Here is a 23077-nt window from a genome sequence, read left to right on the forward strand (position 1 = left end):
AGACAGCATATGATCAACAAATCAGTATGTTTAATTTGTGAACATATAGACGAATGGCCAAATATATGCACTATAATTATCATTGACGAGCGTTTCGAATGACGTGAATGCACCGAGGAGCCTGAATGTGATGGTTTTACTACCACGAGACCGAAACCAATTTGGTTCCTGGTTCCTACCCAAACAAAATGACTGCTGCATGGTAAATTTACTGCCTCCTATTGTTGTGATGGAGTATGAACTATTAAGATAAATATATTGGTTGCTGTAAAAACAGTATATTTAGTATTGCTCTCACATTGTAATATGTTCTATAGTTACAGTGTTGTGCTAATTCGCAAATCAACTTTAATTTGTTTATTTTACCTGAGAACACATTCTCATTTACAGGGGAACAGTTACAGGATGAATGAGCCAATTGTAAACTGGGGATGATTCGGTGATGGTATGAGGGTCAGGTTAGGAATTTAACTAGGACACCAGGGTTAACATGCCTACTCTTTCGATAAGTGCCATGGGATCTTTAGTGACCACAGAGAGTCAGGACACCCATTTAACATCCCATCCAAAATACAGCACCCTACACAGGATAATGGCCCCAATCACTGCCCCAGGGTATTGGGATTATTTGTTTTTGAGCAGTGGAAAGGGTGCCTCCTACTGGCCCCCCAACACCACTTCCAGCAGCACCTGGTCTCCCATCCAGGACCAAACCTGTTTAGCTTCAGAAGCAAAGCAGCAGTGGGATGCAGGGTGGTAAACTGCTGTTTGGATCATCAGATAGATCCAGCAGGGGACAGATTTTTTATTGGGGGGATGCTCAGGGGGCCGGTACAGCATTACAAATTATTTGTAGACTGCAATTTGACTGCAAGAATCCCAAACATATATAATATTTGACTAAAACATAATCATTTCAACCCTTGCTTACATTTGTATACAATCACTTATAGTATCTCTATTATGCGTGGGAATACTTGGGAAAAGATTTCCAAAAAGTAAATAATTTGGAGGTAATTTCCTGATGTTTTTACAGTATTTTATGTCCAACAGTGAACATTTGAAAAAATACAAATGTGTATTTATTTTTGCTCAGAATACCATTGGTTTCCAGTTGGGGAACACTGTGCTAGTGCATGTGATATGTGATATAGCCTGTGCCTAATGCAACAGTGATCTCTTTTTCAGTGGTGATGTGTGGATTCTAGGAGACTGCACAAGTGCTAGACATTACTTCCTTTTATGGCCAAACCTTTAAATGACATAGGCATCGACTTATCTCTCTGCCTTGAAACTCCATTATAAAGTGACATTTCTATTATCAGTTAGTGCACACTGTCATATGCATATCACAACTAACGCCAAATAGTCTCATTTCAAACCTGATCATCAGCCGTACTATCCCATAGGCCTTAATTGCCCTTTCGTTATTTTAATGGAGGTTATCTGTGGTTGCTTGCTATATGCCTATGGCAAACACCAGTGGGTGTTTGTGTGCTATGGCCTTTGACAGACACACTTTGGGCTTTCTTGTATGCTCAGACACGCACACACACTTTCACACTCATCATCATACGCTGTTGCTACTCTGTTCTTTATTTTACTCATATTATGTATGATCTATCCTGATGCCTAGTCACTTAACCCTGCCTTTGTGTACATATCTACCTCAAATACCCTGCACAGTGATCTGGTACTGGTACTTCCTGTATATATATATATATATATATATTTATATATATTTTTAGCTCCACAGTGATCTGGTACTGATACTTCCTGTATATAGCTCCATTCTTGTGTATTTTATTCCTCTTGTGTTAATTATTATGATTTTTAACTCTGCATAGTTGGGGAGGGCTCGTAACTAAGCATTTCACGGTCACTACACCCGTTGTATTTGGCGCATGTGACAACATTTGATTTGACAATATTATGCGATATAGCCTGCTGTCATTCTAACAACAGTATATGCATATTATTGTACAATGTTTTTAGTGCTCTCAGCAGGTCCAGAAAAGGTTTTCTCTCTTTTGATTTCTTACTAATTTCTTATCACCAATACTGGAGCAATGTGATGCTTTTGACTTATGTCCTTTGGTAGTCAGAGAATTCAATCAATTAAGTATGCGTCAGAATGTTTTTTTCAAGTTTCCTCATTGGAAGTAATATTTTAGATAATGAATGCTACCACTCTGAAGCATGGCAAATAATGGTTTAATGTTTTACACTGTTCTTGTTTCTCATGTGTATCGACATGCTACTGTTGCTCTACAGGAAGTCAGGCCATTATAAATGGCTCCAAATGAGAGCAGTGTTGCAGATTTGTAGCTCACACCTCTGCAGGCTTGCCCAAGTGACAAGAAAGAACCCACACAGAAAACTGAGTAGCGCAGCTGCACGCACACACGCAAGCACGCATGCACACACACAAATAATGTAATAAAGCCAATGGTGAAACTAAGTCTCATTCCCTCTCTCTCTCTCTCTCTCTCTCTCTGTCTCTCTCTTTCTCTCTTTCATACACTCATACCTTCACAGACACACACCCAACAGGAAATAAAACCAGAGTAAATGTAAATGAGCTTCACTGAGCATGCAACAGAGAGAGAAGAAAGAGACCAGAGGGAGGGGGGTTCAACTGGTGAGTGAAGAAGGAAGGTGAGAGAGAGTGTGGTGTGGTGTTTGTTCGCCTAAGCAGGAACAGCAGTCAGTGGAGGGAGTTTGCGTCTGTGTGTGTGTGTTTGTGCCATGCCCCAGGAGTAATGAACTCCCAGAACCGGGCTGCACTGGACATCTCCACCCGGAATCCCCAGGAGGACTTTGAGATTCTTCTCCGGGTCGGTGGAGGCACCTATGGCGAAGTTTACAAGGTCAGAGATTAAAACAACTCACAGCCAGGACATTTTCAGAGAGTTTTATGCTATCTTGTTGCTGTGCTTTTAACTTTTTTTGTCATGCTTCTAATGGTGGCCTGTGTTTCGAATGTCAGTAGTCTGATTAACAGTAACATTTTCCATTTAAGATTGTATTTGTGGGGGCAGGCGATGGTTTGATTTCATGTAGGCCTAAATCATGTCTCGAGTAAATTAACCTTGTTGGATTATTTCATTCACATTCTCAGGGAATTTAGACTTCGTTTTTTTGTAATTCCTGTTAAGTGGTTTTAGAAAAATAGATTTTAGATTAACTTTTTTCATATACAGGTTTCCTTTGTCTCTTCATCTTTCACTTATGGTTAATGAATATGGCCCTTTGTATTACCTAAAAGTGTATTACATTAAAACACACTTGATTCACTCTTGCTTTATCTCAGTTCTGTTTCCTCAAATAGTGAGAGATTGGCTCATAGCTCACCAGGGAAAAGAGGTTGATCTGTTGTCTTTCTTCAGGTAACTAAGTCCTATACTCTTACCATGAGGTCAGTTGTGTTTACCTCTCACAGCTCAACCCCAGCCAGTTACACTGTGACTTTGTATGTAGCAGTTTTGTTCATGGGCAGAATGTCTTCTCAGTCAGTAACTGTGTTGGAACAAGACAAACTGCCACTGCTCTGGAGAATTCACCGTCCTAAAGTCACATTTATTGTGACCACATTAGATACACAATGTGTTAACCTTGAATCGGGATAGGTGTGTAAAGGATGTGACCAGTAAGTGAGTTGGAACATCACATCCATTAAAACAAATGCAGAAGCTGAATCATTGATATGCATGGATGTTGGGAGGCAATATCAAACTGTATCCGGCAGTAACACTTGTTTTCTACAAGTTGCAAGGACACATTCTATTTCTTGAGTTAGTCATATTGTCGCCGGTCACAGAACTTAGCAGAAATGCAGTGTGCTTTGCACCTGTTTGAACACCACATGATGAGTGTGCTATTCAGCACCAGCCATGATCATTTCATTCAGTTGCCTCGTGCCTTCTCTGTGCTGGACGCTAATGCTACATTATAGGAACATTCGGTGCAAATTGTGTGTCTTATGTGGAATCTATACCCCTTTCCAGGATCCTGATACACTCTACAATGTCAATAATGGTATTGTAGAAAAATGACAAAGATTTTACAATATCATGAGTGGCCTTACTGAACGAGCATAGGCAGAGTATGCCAGCTGCTGTGTTCAGGAGCTTGCCCACTGTACATCTGACTGATGCAAAGTCTGAGGGATATGGAGCTCACTTCCTCTCCAGAGAGAAACGGAGGCCATCGATAGATTCTGCTCTATTTTCACAGTACTTTGCATTTTTTCAACAACTTATGGTAGCAATGTCTGCAAACAGTTTTTTTCTGCAAAGTGAATAAATACACATTCAAAGCACTGAAGCCACAAGGGTTTATAATACACTCACCCACAGGCACATACACACAAGCCAACACACACACACACACACACACACACACACACACACACACACACACACACACACACACACACACACACACACTTATCCACTCTCTAAGGCCTATGTGTTGATTCAGCAAGCAGACAGAACACTGATGTATACCTGCAGATGCGGCACTTTGCTTACCCACAGTGTCAAGGAAACAGGCCAGCCTTGAGTGAGCATTTTTTTATAATTGTTTTATTGTACCTTTATTTAACTAGCATGTGGGGAAGAGGAAGAACATGTTTGGTTTGCATGCTGTCTAGGTTAAGTGTCTGGAGGGGCTGAGGTGGGGGCGGTCAAGGAAACAAAAATAAACACCAGAAAAATACCTGGACTTCTGCCAATGTTTGTCAATGTCTCATATGTTCATTATCGTGGCAAGTTGTTCTTGCTGGGATACAACATGAAGCTCAGTAATTGAAAGAGCTGTGGGGTTTTATGCGTTTGTAACTTCGTACTTCTGCTTCGGCACACTCTTCTATGAAAGCAGAATACTTTTTTGGGTACACATTTAGCTAAGACTCTTTTTTCAACTTCAACTACTATCCTCTATCTAGGTTAAATCCATTTGAATTCAATCACTTTTTAATAGCACCCCTTTTGATTTGAACTAAACCTTCCATACATGCAGTATTTGCCCATTGTAGAAGTTGTCATAAAAATGACTTTTTGGACCTGAATGCCAAAACATTCAAGAATAAAGGTGCTCAAAGTTGACCTATTTTGTATACCCCACCATACCATGAGACAGTGATCACTGGAAAAGATAAACAATTGAGATGTATTTGATTTAAAAGCTTATGAACAGGTTTGTCAAACGGTTTTGTAATTCCTTGAAAACAAAACAGTTTTTATAACAATTTCCTATTTTGATAACCTTAAATGTAAATGATCTAAAAACATGTAAATCTTTTTTTTTCTTCTTCTCATATTTGCATATGTTGTAGCTTAGACCCTGTTTAACATCATCTGAGGTGTTTGTGTTGTGCCCGCCATCAGTTGAGGCACAACATGCTCCTGAATACAGGGTAGGTGTCAAGTTTTGGCTGATAAATGTACTAAAATGGGAATAAAATAGAAATGTCTACTTTCAAATGGTACCACAAAGATGGTTGGAGGTCCACACATCATAGAATGCCTTTAAAATATATATATATATACTTACGTCAATCCTCCATAGGAAAGTATTGAAATCCTAGAAATATAGATGATAGAAAAGACATTTAAGTTGACATTCGACCATGGGTGGACCAGCGGCCATCTTTGTGGTAGTAATTAGAAGTAGAAATGTAAATTCTATTTAAATGTCAATTGTGTACCAGCTAAATTGCAGTGGTCTGAAGGGGTAGGTCCATTCTATGAAAAAAAATCAATGATTGAAATGATACCCACCCTGTATTCAAGAGCATGTTGTTTCTCAACCGATAGTGGGATCAACAAAAAAACCTCAGATGATGTATGGTAGGGTTTTAGCTACTACATATGGAAATATGAAACAAATTTGAGTTCATGTGTTTTTCGATAATTTAAAAAATATTTTCCAAGAAGTTCTAAAATAGTTTGACAACCTTGTGAGTAAGCTTTTAAATTACATCAAATTCCACCGTTTACCTTTTCCAGACATGGATGACTCATAGTATGGTGGGGTATGCCAAATTTGAGCACCTCTATCTCCTTAATGTTTTGGAATTCAGGTCCAAAAAGTATCTTTCTGACCACTTCTTCCATGGGCCAACATGTATGGATACTTTCAAAAAGTGGTTCAATTCAAATGGATTTACCCTCTATGGAAGTAGACTTGTTTTGTTTGTAAGCAGGGATCCTACTGATGTGACATTCAGAAGAACTACTTACACAATCTCAAGTTCTCGATGCAATAGAATTTATCCCGCAGGCTCAAATGCATTGACTCGTCATGTACCAAATTAAAAAGGACAGAATAAGGTTGAGTTTCCAATACAATGCACTGACATGCTGTGCCAGGTGCAATCTTTGACAACAGGCCAGAAAGTGGAAATAAAGAAGTGAGAGAGTCATTGGTATTTATAGTATCTACACTTCACACGAAATAGTGTGTGTGTGGGTGTGTCTGTGGGTGTGTCTGTGTGTGTGTGTGTGTGTGTGTGTGTGTGTGTGTGTGTGTGTGTGTGTGTGTGTGTGTGTGTGTGTGTGTGTGTGTGTGGACTTGTGTGGACGTGTTTAACTAGACTTGTAGAAGACCCCACAAGAATAATAAGCAAACACATTTTTTTTAACCAACTGGGGACATTTTGTTGGTCCCCACAAGGTCAAATGCTATTTCTAGGAAGTTGAGGGTTAACGTTAGAATTAGTGTTAGGGTTAGAATTAGGTTTAGGGTTAGGGTTAGTAGCTAGGGTTAGTTTTAGAGTTAGGAGCTAGGGTTAAGGTTTTGGGGTTAGGGTTAGGCTTAAGGTTAATGTGAGGGTTAGGGGTTAATGAAAATAGGATTTTGAATGGGACTGAATTGTATGTCCCCACGAGGTTACACTGTAATGGTAAATGGTGACACGTGACCTTTAAGAGTGTCCCTGTGTTTGAACTTTTTGAACTCATTACATAACTTCCTCCCAGTGGTACTTCACAAAGTAGAACTGTAGATGACCTCTTACTTTTTGTTTGGCTGAATTTTTTCTCCCTTACCCTTTCCCAAAGTTTTCCCAGTTAAAGAGAAATCACAAATCAGCCTAACCTATACACACACACACACACACACACACACACACACACACACACACACACACACACACACACACACACACACACACACACACACACACACACACACACACACACACACACACACACACACACACACACACACACACAAACTCCTCCGCCCAAAACATCTTCTGCATTCGCCTATTTTTATAGATTTAATTTGAGGGATCGTAAGTCATTCATCATTATCGACTGCTGTGCTTCTTAAGACATGTATCCTCTATGAGTATAAGAGCTGGTGAGTGTCTGCATCTGTGTGGTGTCAATCTGTCAATAATGTCAGTGACGTCACCATGGAAACGGCCTGACTTCGATCACAATGTTTCCAGTGGTCTGTGAGAGGAGCACTGTTTGTTTTGTGGCTTTCCTTCAGTGACCATCTCTCTCCACTCAACCCAGTAACCGCCAGCTAACCCGCCCCATTGTCTGCCTACTTTCCACTGTGCACACCCAAGGGCTTCAGTTGAAGTCGGAACACTTAGGTTGGAGTCATTAAAACTTGTTTTTCAACCACTCCACAAATGTCTATAGTTTGTTATTAATAAAGTATAGTTTTGGCAACTTGTTTAGGACATCTACCTTTTGCATGACACAAGTCATTTTTCAAACAATTGTTTACAGACAGATTATTTTACTTATAATTCACTGTATCACAATTCCAGTGGGTCAGAATTTTACATACACTACATTGACTGTGCCTTTAAACAGCTTGGAAAAATCCAGAAAATTATGTCATGGCTTCAGAAGCTTCTGATAGGCTAATTGACATAATTTGAGTCAATTGGAGGTGTACCTGTGGATGTATTTCAAGGCCTACCTTCACACTCAGTGCCTCTTTGCTTGACCTAAATGGGAAAATCAAAAGAAATCAGCCAAGACCGCAGAAAAAAAACTGTAGACCTCCACAAGTCTGGTTCATCCCTGTGATCAATTTCCAAATCGCCTGAAGGTACCACGTTCATCTGTACAAACAATAGTACGCAAGTATAAACACCATGGGACCACGCAGCCATCATACCGCTCAGGAAGGAGATGCGTTCTGTCTCCTAGAGATGAACGTACTTTGGTGTGAAAAGTGCAAATCAATCCCAGAACAACAACAAAGGATCTTGTGAAGATGCTGGAGGAAACAGGTACAAAAGTATCTATATCCACAGTAAAACGAGTCCTATATCAACATAACCTAAAAGGCCGCTCAGCAAAGAAGAAGCCCCTGCTCCAAAACCACCATAAAAAAGCCAGACTATGGTTTGCAACTGCACATGGGGACAAAGATTGTACTTTTTGCAGAAATGTCCTCTGGTCTGATGAAACCAAAATAGAACTGTTTGGCCATAATGACCATTGTTATGTTTGGAGGGAAAAGGGGGAGGCTTGCAAGCCAAAGAACACCATCCCAACCGTGAAGCACGGGGGTGGCAACATCATGTTGTGGGGGTGCTTTGCTGCATGAGGGACTGATGCACTTCACAAAATAGATGGCATCATGAGGTGGGAAAATCATGTGGATATATTGAAGCAACATCTCAAGACATCAGTCAGGAAGTTAAAGCTTGGTCGCAAATGGGTATTCCCATTTGTTGTGGCAAAATGGCTTAAGGACAACAAAGTCAAGGTATTGGAGTGGCAATCACTAAGCCCTGACCTCAATCCTATAGAACATTTATGGGCAGAACTGAAAAAGTGTGTGCGAGCAAGGAGGCCTACAAACCTGACTCAGTTACACCAGCTCTGTCAGGAGGAATGGGTCAAAATTCACCAAACTTATTGTGGGAAGCTTCTTGAAGGTTACCTGAAACGTTTGACCCAAGTTAAACAATTTAAAGGCAATGCTCCCAAATACTAATTGAATGTATGTAAACTTCTGACCCACTGAGAATGTGATGAAAGAAATAAAAGCTGTAGTGATCCTAACTGACCTAAGACAGGGCATTTTTACTACGATTAAATGTCAATAATTATGAAAAAATGAGTTTAAATGTATTTGGCTAAGGTGCATGTAAACTTCTGACTTCAACTGTATGTTTAGTGTTGTTGTGTCAACCAACAAACAGGGTCTCTCATTGGTGTTCTCTAGTGTATGTCGGGTGTGTGATTGGGCAATGCTGAAGTAAATAGGACAGTCTGGACTGTCCTGTTAGGTGTTTCCTCACAGCGGACCACAGATATTTTTAGCACAGTAAACAAAACAGTTGAACGCCACAGAAAAGCTACACCATATCAACTCTCAACAGATAATGAACACAGTTTTTCAATGGAAAGTAATTGTCGCATAAACTCATAGACACAACATGATCTGTCCTGAGGTCAGTGAATCAGGTTATACTCCCCTTCCATAACAAGTCCACTGACTGATGCAGCTGTCTGTTACTCAGGCTCGGAACAAGCAGAACGGGGAGCTGGCGGCCATCAAGGTCATCAAGATGGAGCCAGGTAAAATAACCCCCCTTTGTTACTACAGATACTGGAGACCACACATGGGCTCAAATCAATTATTTATATATACACTAGATGACTGATAGGGGGCGCTATGTTGAAGCCACCATGCATCCATCTTGGTACTCCTCCACCGTTGTAAAAAATGTTTTGGAATCTATAGAAATGCATTTATTAATGTCTATATTCATTTTACCATGTTTATTCTATTACAGACACCTTAATGCATACTTTAAATTATATTATGTGAGCTAAACATACAAATAAAAAAATATCTATACATATTTTTTATCCTCAAAGTATGATTTTTTGAGATGACTAATGTTACTGTCCCCACTACAACAACAAAAAATACTTAAATACATGTAATTTTGTCCTTGAAACATTTAATTGAAATACTGTAGAATTCCATTCATTTCTATGGAGGACAGCACCTACTGGGGAGTGCCAAGATGGCCGACCGGTGGCTTCGAAGCCTCTCATTGGCCAATACATAGCATCAGCAATCAGGATTTATATACATCATTGGTTCAAATACTATTTCATATCTTTCAAATACTTGGAGCGTTTGCTTTAACCTGTCTGGAGTACCAGGTGGGTGGGGTTTGGTCATTCTAGACATTTATATTTGTTCCATTACAACAGGCAAGCTTAATTGAGCACAAATATAGTATTTGAAATGATTTCAAGTAGTATTTGAATCCAGGTCTGAAAGAAACAAACCTTTCAATCCACATTGGTATCAGATTTCCGAGGTAATGCCGTTGTCAAATGTTGCCGTTCCACAAAAATAATTGCTTACAAACCAAGATGATGTTGTGGTGCTATATTGTGACATCCTCTGGCATCCATATACATTGCAGTGTCGAACATGATATAAAATGATATGACATTTTCCCACACAGAGGAGGACTTCTCAGTAATCCAGCAGGAGATCGTCATAGTGAAGAGCTGCAAGCACCGCAACATTGTGGCCTACTATGGCAGCTATATACGGTGAGTGGGCACTGAGCAGGCCCTGCCACACACAGCCACATATCATACTCTAGTTGGAATGGGATGATACAGACTAACTGGGAATATTATCAGTTGTGATCATGATAAAGTTACTGGGAGTATAAACCTTTAATATGACAGATGCATGTGTGTGACATGCGTGTGTGTTTCCAGGGCCAACACGCTGTCGATCTGCATGGAGTTCTGTGGAGGAGGCTCTCTCCAGGATGTCTACCATGGTGTGTGTGTGTGTGTGTGCCAGCTTAGGTTGATTTGTGATGTATTAACTGAGAAAACTCTGAGGAGGAAGGTGAAATTGTTAGACTAACAGAAGGTGAGAGGTAATCTACAGTATGTGTGGATGAAAGAGACATAAAGCTGTTTAATCAGGCTTTGACTACAGATCAGTCTCACAACCAGCAGGGTTTACTCTGTGAAGTACCTCTGGCAAGAAGTTTTGTCACGTTAGGACGTGCACAAAGTTCAAACACAGCAACACCCTTAAAGGTCACCTACACTCCTGTAAAAAAAAGGTGCTATCTATAACCTAAAAGGGTTCTTCAGCTGTCCCTGTAGGAGGACCTTTTGAAGACTATTTTGGGCTCCATGTAGAACCCTTTCTAAAGAGAGTTCTACATGGAACCAAAAAGGGTTATCCTATGAGGACAGCCGAAGATCCCTTTTGGAACACTTTTTTTCAAAGAGTGTATCACCATTTACCATTACGCTGAAAAAAAACCTCCTCCCAAAACATCTTCTGCATTCGCCGATTTTCATAGATTTAATTTGAGTGATCATAAGTTACTCATCATTATCGACTGCTGTGCTTCTTATGACATTTGTCACATTGTCCTCCAGAGTAATGTGTGTGGGTGTGGGTGAACTGGAGCAGATTACGATCTACAACTGTAACAGAGTTTATAAAACAGTGTCCTACTTCACACCCTCTTTTCTCTCCCTCTAGTGACCGGACCTCTCTCTGAGCTTCAGATTGCATTTGTCTGCAGGGAGATGTTGCAGGTTAGATCACTCATATCACACATTACAATATAGCATGGATAACATGTCACTTGGCTGTTTTAGGTAATAGTTTTGATATCTTCAGCTTTGATATCAACACATAACAGTGTACTAACTGTCTACCTGCAGGGTCTGGATTACTTACATGGCCAGAAGAAGATTCACAGAGACATAAAGGTGAAATGACCAGGTTTGACTCCCTAATCTGCTGGGATGAGTCATGCCTCTATAACGGTTATGAATGGCCTATGGGGGCAGGAGCCTATCTCTGTTTCAGTAGCATGAGTCAACTTGATGTACTAGTACACCTCCTAGACAGGATGCTAGTCTGTCGCTAAGGGCCGTTCTGGCTGAGACAAGGCTTGCTTTAAGTTATGATGCAATGTTTGTTGTGTTTTCATGCTGTCCAGACAGCATATACTGTACACATTGCTCAATCGTGATGGCTTTTGTCTCTTCTTCCTGTTGTCCAGGGTGCCAACATCCTCCTGAATGACCTTGGAGAGGTGAAGCTAGGTGTGTGACTGTGAAGCCCTAGTACACTCATCAGGAAGTAAATAATGACACCGAAATCATACATTTTCTGTCCTCACATTAAACAAGTGACGCATTTATCTGGCTGTTTAGCGGACTTTGGGATTTCGGCACAGATCACGGCTACTCTGGCACGGCGGATGTCCTTCATCGGGACTCCTTACTGGTGAGGTTGAAGGTCAAATGAGTCCCCTCCCTTTGGCTCTTCTTGAGGTTGTATCTGATGTCAGATGGTCTTGATGTTGATGGTAGCGGTTGCCCATGTCTTCCAGGATGGCGCCAGAGGTGGCTGCCGTGGCGATAAAGGGGGGTTACAACGAGCTGTGTGACGTGTGGTCTGTAGGAATCACTGCTATCGAGCTGGCTGAGCTGCAGCCCCCATTGTTCGATGTGCACCCACTAAGGTAAGGTAATCACACACACAAACACACACAAATCATTCCTCTCACACACACACAACATTCTTTCTTACATTCACACTCCCCGCAGAAAGAATCAAGACGTTCCTCTTTCTACACCCCCTTATGTTCTAGTTGTATGTACATTCATGCCTGACGTTTACGCACATGCCGTTTACCCACTTTTTTACGTTTCATTTCAACTTTATTTATACAGGTAAGTCAATTAAGAACTCATTCTTAGTTACAATGTCGACCTGTGATGACACACACCCACAAAAAAACACACACACAAACCTCACATCAAAGTATTGTCTTTTCTCAGGGTGCTGTTCCTCATGTCCAAAAGTGGCTACCAACCTCCTAAACTAAAGGAAAAGGCCAAATGGTATGCAGTAAAACCATTACTATCCACCTGGGATGTGGCAATGATACCTGTATTCCTTAATTCATTCAGTCAATTAATCCTCAGTCTGTAATATGCAGTTGGTTAAAACAACAGTATTTGTTCCACCACTTTCATGTTAGGTCCTCGAATTTCTATAACTTTGTCAAGGCAATGCTGATCAGGAACACTAAGAAGAGACCCAGTGCCTCAAAGATGCTGACAGTGAGTAAACCTCAAGAAACACAGAGAATGTCTCTCTTCTCTGCTTGATCTCACTCACTCACCCACCGGTTCTCTTTCTCCTTCCCTCACTTTTCTTCAAATGCACTAGCTACAATAGTGAAAGTGGGCAGTAAGATCACAGGAGTGCAGCAGAGTAGTCTGTCTGACCTGTACAAAAGAGAAGTGGTGAGAAAGGAAGAATCCATCCTGTCTGACTGTTCCCACCCCCTACAACATGAGTTCCAGGTCCTACCATCTGGCTGCCAGTTTAGATCCCCCACTGTTAAGACTAACAGGGCCAAGCACTCCTTCACCCTTATGGCCATTGCCCTTTTCAATACAGGGAAGATAAGGAGGTAGGCTAGGGATGATGATGATGTTGAGGATGACGACCGTAATATGTTGTTGATGATGGTGGTGTTTATTTTTGTTTTTGCTTGCACGCTGTTGATATATTGTTGACTAGATGATCTGAAAATGCACTAAGCACTTTACTTATTAGGTGACTTTGGCTTGCTATACTTTTGTGCTGCTGCTAATGTCAATCCCTAGTAGGCCTATTGTATACACTCAGTATACCAAACATTAAGAATATGGTATTGATATTGAGTTGCACTCCTTTTTGCGCTCAGAACAGCCTCAATTATTTAGGGAAAGGTGTCAAAAGAGTTCCACAGGGATGCTGGATCATGTTGACTCCAATGCATCCCACAGTTGTGTCAAGTTGGCTGGATGTCCTTTGGGTGGTGGGCCATTCCTGAAACACACCGGAAACTGTTGAACGTGAAAAACGCAGCAGTGTTGCAGTTCATGCCACAAGGCCTAAAAATCCTTCTTTAACCTGTCTCCTCCCCTTCATCTACACTGATTGAAGTGGATTTAACAATTGACATCAATAAGGGATCATAGCTTTCACTTGGATTCACCTGGTCAGCCTATGTACACTCAGTGTATGTGTCTATTGATGGCTGCCCTATGACTTCATGTACTAGCCCACAAATAAAGTTGAAACTTGGGCTCATCTATTCATTTCTTGTAATCACTGTATGCCTTTTTCTCTCCTTGATACCCCCCCTCTCTCACTCTCTTTTTTCTCCCTATCTCTCTCTGGCTCTCTCTCTCTCTGTCCCTCTCTGTTTCTCTCTCTTCCTGCAGCACCTGTTTCTGACCCAGCCGTGTCTGAGACAGGATCTGATCTTGGATCTGCTGGAGAAGCTGCGTCACCCTGAGAAACTGAAGCCCTCGCTGCCATCTGAGGAGGAAGACGTGGAGGTCAGAGCATCACACACATACCCTCCACAATCAAACACACACACACAAACACTGTAATATCATATAGTAATATATTTTGTATACACAATACACATGAATGATACATATCAATAAACATGATCACACATTGTAAAAGACATGTAAAATGTAAGAATGCAATACTCATGGCTTTATGGTGATACATCCTATAGGTTGTGGTACCCGGCTCCCTGAGAAGGATCTACTCCATTAACAGACACAACCAGGCAGAGAGAACCAACTCTGACATCAGCTGTGAGATATATAATTATTATTTTCCTTTGTGAACCTGTCCAGGAAATGTACTCGGTTGTATAGATGTGCGACTAATCACTGGATTTGTTGTGTGTGTGTGTGTTATCAGTGGAGCAGCTCTACACCAGGAGGCCAGTAAAGACAGCCTCACCAGAAGCAATGGTAAGTGTGTGTGTGTATGAGTGTATATGAGTGTGTGTGGGCAGTGCTGTAAAAAGTACTCAATTGTCATACTTGAGTAAAGATACCTTAATAGAAGGTTACTCAAGTAAAAGTGAAAGTCAGCCAGTAAAATACTACTCGAGTTAAATAGTACTTTAAAGTATTTTTTTTACTTAATACATTGCATATAAAAACATGAGCTAGCGCGCACCCAGAATAATAGTTTGTGTGGAGGTGCTGACTAATGGCGAATAAACTATAAACTATCAAAATAAAGGAATCTCCCAGCAATTTATTATACATGGAGTGTGTGACTTTCTTTCTTTTGATAGTTTATACTTAATACTTTACACCACTGTACCTGTGGTGTATCCATGCCTGTGTACCATTGTGCTTCCTAGTGTGGATACAAATGTAGGTCTGCATATCTTATTGATCAGAGTCTTCTGTCATTGTCTTTCTGTACTTCAGGTACGGTCTACAGTGCAGTGGCACACACTGGGATCCACTGGCAGCGACAAGAGCCTGATTAGGTATGGGGATTACTGCTCAGCAAACCAATAACACACTGACTGATGTCTCCATCATCTCCAAGTCTTCCACTTACAGGACAAATTATCCAAGGAGACCACTATTGACTACCGATCTTATCTGGCACTGTGTTGATCTCCTTCCCCTTCTCTCTTCCCCATAGAGACCAATGCATGGACTCAGATGATGACTATGATGACGTGGACATGTAATCCCAACGCACACTTGACTATTCATTCATTAGTTTATTGAAATATCTTCAGTTGTACATTTATCTGAGCTGTTTGACAACCCTCTCTCCCTTCTCTCTATCTTCTTTCCACAGTCCGACCGTCTGCACCAGAAGGTAAGCAAGCCTGCTGAGACTTACTTCACCCATTCACTCTCATCTGTATTTCTGAGCCCATATTCACACAGTCCCAAAGTAGGAGTGCTGATGGATCAGCACCACCTCTCTTATCCATTATGATAAAACTGATCCAAGATTAGCACTCCTACTCTGAGACACTTTAGTGAATACCATTCCGGATGTACACTCTTAGAAAGAAGGGTTCCAAAAGGGTTCTTCGGCTCTCCCCAATGGATAACCCTTTTTGTAAAGGGTTCTAGGTGGAACCAAAAAGGGTTCATCAAAGGGTTATCCTATGACAAATAACCTTTTTTGTTGTTGAGTGTACTGTATTTCTCGGTTGGGATGGAGTGGATGGACTTCGCTCAACATCATTGTCTTTACCATGGTTAGGTTCTGAACAAATGGAGTAAAAACTCAAAGACAACTAGTACAAAGCTCAAACCAAGTTTATTCACCCTCTGGGACAAACAGCTGTCTTATACACATGTCACGCTTCACATATCACTGTTGTTGACAACACACATAACCAAAATGATTCATCAATTGTCTCCCTATTTCCGTATAATCTGTCACAGTTCCCCTCCCCAATAGGGCATAAACCAACCTCTCTCCTTATTGCTACTGCTAAAACACACAAATTATGTTCAAACGATGTTTGAATATCTTGGATGGGGCTCTCATCCAGAACTTATAGGCAACCTTTTATCACCATCCACATTCCCACTCACTGACAATGTTTCATCAGCACAGATATTCTCCGATATCTCCTATTCTCCATGGTATGCATTTCTGTCCTTTGTCCTTCTAGATGGGCTACTTCTCTACAACCTTTCGTACTAGTACACAAGCATGACAATTTATCCATACACACGCACACTCTACGGCCTCACGGCCACCACGGCTGGGACTTTCGTCCCAACTACGGATCTTGCAGGAGAACAACCCCACTAGGGACCTATCCTTACGGAACCTACCCTACACTGTAGTGTCACCAACGGATCTTGAGGAGAACCAGCTCCACTCGGGACCTATCCTTACGGAACCTACCCTACGTCAAATATTCACGGCTGGTCATTACACAATGAGCCTACTGAATAAACTCATGCTTTCTAGGTCCGTATCCTATAATTGGTTCAGCCTACGACTCAGAATGAATGGTAAAAGGTGTAGGAACTGTGCCTACCTTGTTTTTGGTCCCGGCTCCTGTTTCACTGATTCGGACTCCCTAGTTCGACTGTAAATCGTGGTGAATCCTGCCGACAACGCCAACTGTTATGTTCTGAACAAACAGAGTAAAACTCACGGACAACTAGTAAAAAACTCAAAGCAAGTTTATCCACCCACTGGGTCAAACAACTGCAAAGACATGATTACACAAGCACATATATTTATACCCCCCTACTAGGAGTCAACTCCTTGCACATCGAGACAGCCCTCTGTTGCCAGTCAGTGTTATGAAATGTAATATTTTAAATTGTATATAACTGCCTTAATGTTTCTGGACCCCAGGAAGAGTAACAAAGCAGCAGCGAATGGGGATCCTTAATAAATACAAACACAAATGGGACAAAATAGACAGGGTTGGCATAGAATGTTGACAACATGTGAACTATATTTTAGTCTCCAAATGTTTATTGAAAACATAAATACATTTGCACAATGAGCACTTGATGTCTATCAAATACATCGTTGCAGTTGTTGGTTAGCTAGCTAGCGAATTTTTGCTAACCCTTAGGAAAAAAGATTGTGGTCAGAGTGCAGTATAACTGCAGTACGCTACAAATACTGTGTCCAAAATAGCACCGTTTTCTTTTGCAGTGTAACTGCAGTTACAGTACAGTATAACTGCTGTTCAACTGCAGTACACTGCAGTTATTCTCCAATTACTGCGTCCAAAATGTCAGTCTACTCAGTCTACTGCAGTAACTGCACTTTTATTGCAGTTTCAAAACTGCAATTTTTTTGTTGTACTGGATATTAGCATGGACATGTCATCAGTCAAAACACCTCAAAGCAAGACATGGTATCAATAACAAGATACAAAGAGCTGAAATGAGCTGCCAACGATACCCCACATGGCAGCTTCTTGTAATTGTTGCTTGCTAGCTGACCGTTCAGAATGATAACAACACCCAACTTCTGGACACGTTGATACGCACATCATTTTCGTGACATTGTCAGCCGACCCGTCTATATAAGAGCTGCATGGGAAAAGAGATCCGAAGATTTGGATGAAAACAACAATCTGAAACACTGAACTATTTCTGTTTCTCCCTGAACAGTGTAACAATCCCACGAGATGACATCCCACCCCCACTCCCTCCTAAGGTAAACAAACACTACATTTTCTAAACTATGGCCATTCGTTACCTCTACATATCCCATGTGTCTATGAATATGGTGTTGACATAGCCTACAGCATAAAGTTGATTAAAGCCACAATTCCAGTGCTTCATATTCCTACGCAGTGGTGGAAAAAGTACCCCATTGTCATACTTGAGTAAAAGTAAAGATACCTTAATAGAAAATGACTCAAGTAAAATTCATCCGTTAAAATACTACTTCAGTAAAAGTCTAAAAGTTAAATATACTTAAGTATCAAACGTAAAAGTATAAATCATTCAAAATTCCTTACAGTAAGCAAACGAGACAGCACCATTTTCATGTTTTTTAAATTTAATTTACGGATAGCAAAGGGCACACTCTAACACTCAGATATAATTTACAAACTAATAATTTGTGTTTAGTGAGTCCGCTAGATCAGAGGCTGTAGAGATGACTAGGGTTGTTCTCTTGATAAGTGTGTGAATTGGACCATTTTCCTGTCCTGCTACGCATTCAAAATGTAACGAGTACTTTTGGGAGTCAGGTAAAATGTATGGAGTAAAAAGTTTTTTAGGAATGTAGTGAAGTAAAAGTAAAAGTTGTCCAAAATATAAATAGTAAAGTATTGTACAGATACCCCCCCCCCAAAAAAAATAAAAAAATACATAAGTAGTACTTTAAAGTATTTTTACTTAAGTACTTTACACCACTGTGCCCACACAGCCCAAAGTTTGTCACAGTTCAGAGGAGATTGTGACAGGAGAGGACGAACGTGGCCAGACACTTCACTCCCTCTACGCCCCCTCGCCCCTCCTCCGGACCTCTAGTGCCACCCACACACGCCCCGTCCCCCGTCCGCGCTCCCAGCGAAACGTCAACTCCGGTGAGTGTCAGCTCCACACTTATCCCTATTTGTTACCTACAGTTACCGTTATAGGATCTTCATTTGATAGCCCTGTTGTCCCTTCTGAATTGTATACTGTACCATATACAGTGAATGACCTTTGACCTATGACATTTACCCTGAAGCACATCTTCTCCATGCTCTCTAATGTACAGTAACAACATGATTGTGTCCCCTGTAGACCCTGTTTCCTTCCCATTACACATAACAGACAGACCAGCGGACCTCCAACCACCTGAGCTGCCCCCCAAGAAAGACAGGAGAAGGAGACAGCCCCCCCAGGTATGGATGGGACCAGGAAGTAAAACAGCATTTCATTCCAATATGCATGTTTAGAGTATGTGTCTGTTTTCTGTTGCAGGATCCAGTTGAATGTGCCAGCCCTGTGCTGAAGAAACCTCCAGTAAGTTTGTCCACCAGTCTCACGAGTATGTGTCTCTACATCTTACGACAGTTACTGTAACTCTGTTTTGATGCACTGAGACTTACTCACACCTTTATCTGGAACACTATACACACACTACGAACAATGACAGTGACTCCTGGGCCCATGTTTATAAAGAGTCTCAGACTAGCAGTACTGATCTAGGATATGTTTCGTTTTGTTTATCATAATGATTCTGATGATATGGACACGGGGTAACTGATCCTAGATCAGCTCTCCTACACGGAAACAGTTTATGAATATGGGGTCCTGTTCTCCACCTCGTCTCTAGGTGTACTTTAAGAAAGTATTCCATGGCTGTCCGTTGAAAGTAAATTGTTCAACGTCGTGGGACCATCCGACAACTAAAGACCACCACCTGATCCTGGGAGCAGACGAGGGGATCTACACCCTCAACCTGAACAGCTCAGAGGCCACCATGGAGCTGGTGAGAATCTGCTCTAATGTCTTTCTATGTCTGCGGTGAGGCTAGATCTGGTCCCGTGTTGAACGTGTCCTAACGCCCTGGACCAGAGCTACAGTGAGGCTAGATCTGGTCCCGTGTTGAACGTGTCCTAACGCCCTGGACCAGAGCTACAGTGAGGCTAGATCTGGTCCCGTGTTGAACGTGTCCTAACGCCCTGGACCAGAGCTACAGTGAGGCTAAACGTATTGTTTGAGAGACTAAGCTCATGCAACAGTATGACTGTACAATTCAGTAAAATGGATGTTATAGCTGCAGTATTGCATTTTGCTTTGATATTGCTTGTAATCTCTACCTAACTTGAAAACCATTGAAATGTTCTCATTGCCCGAATCTCTCCTGCAGCTCTATCCAGGAAAGTGCAGCTGGGTTTACACCATTAGTAATGTCCTCATGTCAATATCAGGTGAGATCTGCAAGCCATAGACAATCTACAATACTAACATCTGTCAAATAAATAGACTGAAGTGTGTGTGTGTGTGTGTGTGTGTGTGTGTGTGTGTGTGTGTGTGTGTGTGTGTGTGTGTGTGTGTGTGTGTGTGTGTGTGTGTGTGTGTGTGTGTGTGTGTGTGTGTGTGTGTTTTCGTCCACAGGTAAGTCATCCCAGCTCCATTCTCACTTACTGAAGGAGCTGTGTGAGCAGGCCCGAAAGGAGCAGCGAATGGTGGCCTTGCCAACCCACAGACTATTGCCTAGGTAACCCTACAACTCATTGCCATACGCTAGTGCTGCGTCTTATTCATCAGTGAACACCGTAGCAAAGCCTTTCCCAACAGAAAAGCCTAACAATCATTTCTTATTCTTATTTCTTATTAAGTTCAGTAGTAGTCCCACCCCTGTTTCGGCCCGTTCCCTTCCTCTTCGTTCCTAGTGGTGGTGTTTGTTCCCTGGTGTTTGTTGTTAATTATAACAATGTCTCCCCCTGTAGTTATTATTACGTATCAACATACATTTTCTTTCTTATTTGCAGGAAGTTTTCGGTGTCATGTAAAATACCGGACACCAAAGGCTGCAAGACCTGCTCAGTGGGTGAGAAAAGAGAAGTTGAGAAGTTCTGTTTAGCTTGATAACTAAATGGTTCAGGCGGTTTGGTCACTGAACTTCAGTTGTAACACGAGTGGGTTTGAAGTCAACGTTGATTTAGATCAATGTGTCTGCTAAATGACTGTTATACTAGAATGCTGAGGTCCTCTTCTGTCCCCCCCTTGCTCCGTGCAGCCAGTAATGTGCAGCAGGGCTGTGTGTTCCTGTGCTGTGCCCTGGAGACCAGTGTGGTGCTCCTGCAGTGGTACGAGCCCATGCATAAGTTCATGCTCATCAAGGTGAGTACACACAGGATCCCACAGCATCCCTTCTCATCATCCTGCTGTCCACTGTCTTCCTGGGTTCTTCAGTAGGACACATCGTAGCAAAACAGTTTGCAAAATATCTTATTGGATAAGTTCAGATAATTGCTCACTGTTTCACACCGTTTCAAATAGTTTTCTCCCTACTAGAGACAACCCTGTAGTCACGTCTACTGTCACAGCTGTCAGACCCTGACTACTTCCCTGACTACTTCCCTGACTGTGTATTTGTCCCCTGCAGCACTTTGACTTCCCCCTGCCCAGTCCCCTGCGTGTGTTTGAGATGATGGTGGCACCGCAGCAGGAGTACCCTCTAGTGTGTATTGGGGTACACAGGGGTCCCAGTCCTGAGCAGCCCATTCAACTGGACAACATGAACCTCAACTCTAACACCTCTTGGTTCACCAACACTGGCTTAGGTATTATGAACTGAACACATCCCAGAGCATGCTTGTTTCTATGAACATACTGTCCAATGGAATTGTGAGCTTTGTTCTTAGTTTGGACCAATCTTACAGTTGTGTTGTAACTGTGTGTTTGTGTTCCAGAGAGCCGGTGTCCTGACACAGTGCAGGTGAACCAGCTGGACTGTAACACTCTGCTGGTGCTCATTGAGAGTAAGTCATGTTGTTAACATCACCATCCACAGGAAGAGTAGGCTAGTTACAGACCAAGTCTGTTTTAACCCCTGAATGACGGTGTTTCTATTAATCTATATGAGGAAAATTAAATGTGTAGGAAGGGCTAATGTGTGTGTACCTCTCTTGCCTTTGAATAGATTCAGTACATATTGTGGACCTGGAGGGGGTGCAGAGGAGCCACCCGATAATTCAAGCTGAGACAACCTTCACTTTTGATGTGGAAGCTGTAGGTAAGAAGGGGAGGAGTAGAGGAGCATGGTCATCATGATAAATCATTGTGAGGTTTGATGGGTGTGGGGGGGGGGTATTGGGAGACGGAGGACCTAATGCACATTCTCTCCCTCCCTCTGTCTGTCTGAGGGCCTAATGCACATTCTCTCCGTCTGTCCGGTTCAGTGTATTTTGAGAACACTCTGCTGGCTGTGTGGCGTCATGGCTGGCAGAGGAGAGGAGAGGGCCCATACGTACTGCAGGAGATCACAGACCCCAAGAAGACCTTCCGTCTAGTGGGATCAGACCGGTATGTGTGCCTGTATAGTTCCATGGGATACACACTCACACACACAATCAAGTAAATATTGTTTTGATTAACACATTAATAACCCCCTGCAGGATAGTTGTCATGGAGACACGGCAGAGTGAGGACAATTCGGGGCTTTGTAACCTGTACATCCTGGAGATTGCGGAGAACTATGTCCCAGTACCTTGAGAACTCTAGCACATGGGACCAATCTCAAGGTAGCACCACTGCGAACACTCCAAGCAGCAGCCATGGCACTGTGTCCATGCCCAACAACACTGCTGTGCTGCTGGTTTAAAGGAGCACAGACAGAATTCATCCCTCACAATCTAGGAGCAGATGGAGTGCTTCCACTGCCAGCCCACACAGGCAGTGTGCCCAGACACACATGTGCATTCATTCTTCCACAAATACCTATTTATCCTGTAACAGTACTACAGTACTTGACCTCTGCTGCAACCTGGTCTCAAGAGCATTTCGTATTATTCTGTATGTGAATCAGATTATTCTGTATGTGAATCAGAGACACTCCGTTTGGTATGATATGTTATGTTTTGTATTAATTTATGGATTTCCATCACCCATTTCATATGTTACAAATTACAATTCATATTATATGTTATGAATTTCCAAATGTATAATGTGTTACGAATTTGCGAAAATGTACAATATGTAGCACATTTGCAAAATTTATGATATGTTACAAATTCTAGCTAGCT

At 41.8% G+C, this 23077-nt stretch overlaps 1 protein-coding gene across 1 annotated transcript; it reads left to right on the forward strand.

The window, feature by feature from the left end:
* The first annotated feature begins 12 nt into the window (after positions 1 to 12).
* On the forward strand, positions 13 to 23077 carry LOC135546249 (mitogen-activated protein kinase kinase kinase kinase 5-like). The gene is made up of 32 exons (XM_064974521.1): positions 13 to 202; positions 2539 to 2870; positions 9506 to 9563; positions 10472 to 10562; positions 10737 to 10801; positions 11527 to 11582; positions 11712 to 11759; positions 12056 to 12098; positions 12210 to 12282; positions 12389 to 12520; positions 12840 to 12902; positions 13043 to 13124; positions 14280 to 14396; positions 14588 to 14669; positions 14779 to 14831; positions 15303 to 15364; positions 15526 to 15570; positions 15688 to 15708; positions 17997 to 18042; positions 18763 to 18922; positions 19125 to 19225; positions 19305 to 19346; positions 19660 to 19815; positions 20197 to 20257; positions 20445 to 20547; positions 20822 to 20880; positions 21070 to 21173; positions 21439 to 21616; positions 21746 to 21814; positions 21976 to 22068; positions 22235 to 22358; positions 22451 to 23077. Exons 2-32 carry the CDS (start codon positions 2763 to 2765, stop codon positions 22545 to 22547), a joined length of 2592 nt encoding a protein of 863 aa, XP_064830593.1. The 5' UTR covers positions 13 to 202; positions 2539 to 2762; the 3' UTR covers positions 22548 to 23077.

Source organism: Oncorhynchus masou, chromosome 9, assembly GCF_036934945.1.
Source record: "Oncorhynchus masou masou isolate Uvic2021 chromosome 9, UVic_Omas_1.1, whole genome shotgun sequence".
In the NCBI taxonomy this organism is placed as follows: Eukaryota; Metazoa; Chordata; class Actinopteri; order Salmoniformes; family Salmonidae; genus Oncorhynchus; species Oncorhynchus masou.

Bases quoted from the DNA above. Each gene is read 5' to 3' on its own strand.
- LOC135546249 (XM_064974521.1), top strand. From the start codon at position 2,763: ATGAACTCCCAGAACCGGGCTGCACTGGACATCTCCACCCGGAATCCC. The intron at 19,347-19,659 runs GTAAGTTTGTCC...CCTCGTCTCTAG, and splicing joins CTGTGCTGAAGAAACCTCCA to GTGTACTTTAAGAAAGTATT. The intron at 21,617-21,745 runs GTATTATGAACT...TTTGTGTTCCAG, and splicing joins GTTCACCAACACTGGCTTAG to AGAGCCGGTGTCCTGACACA.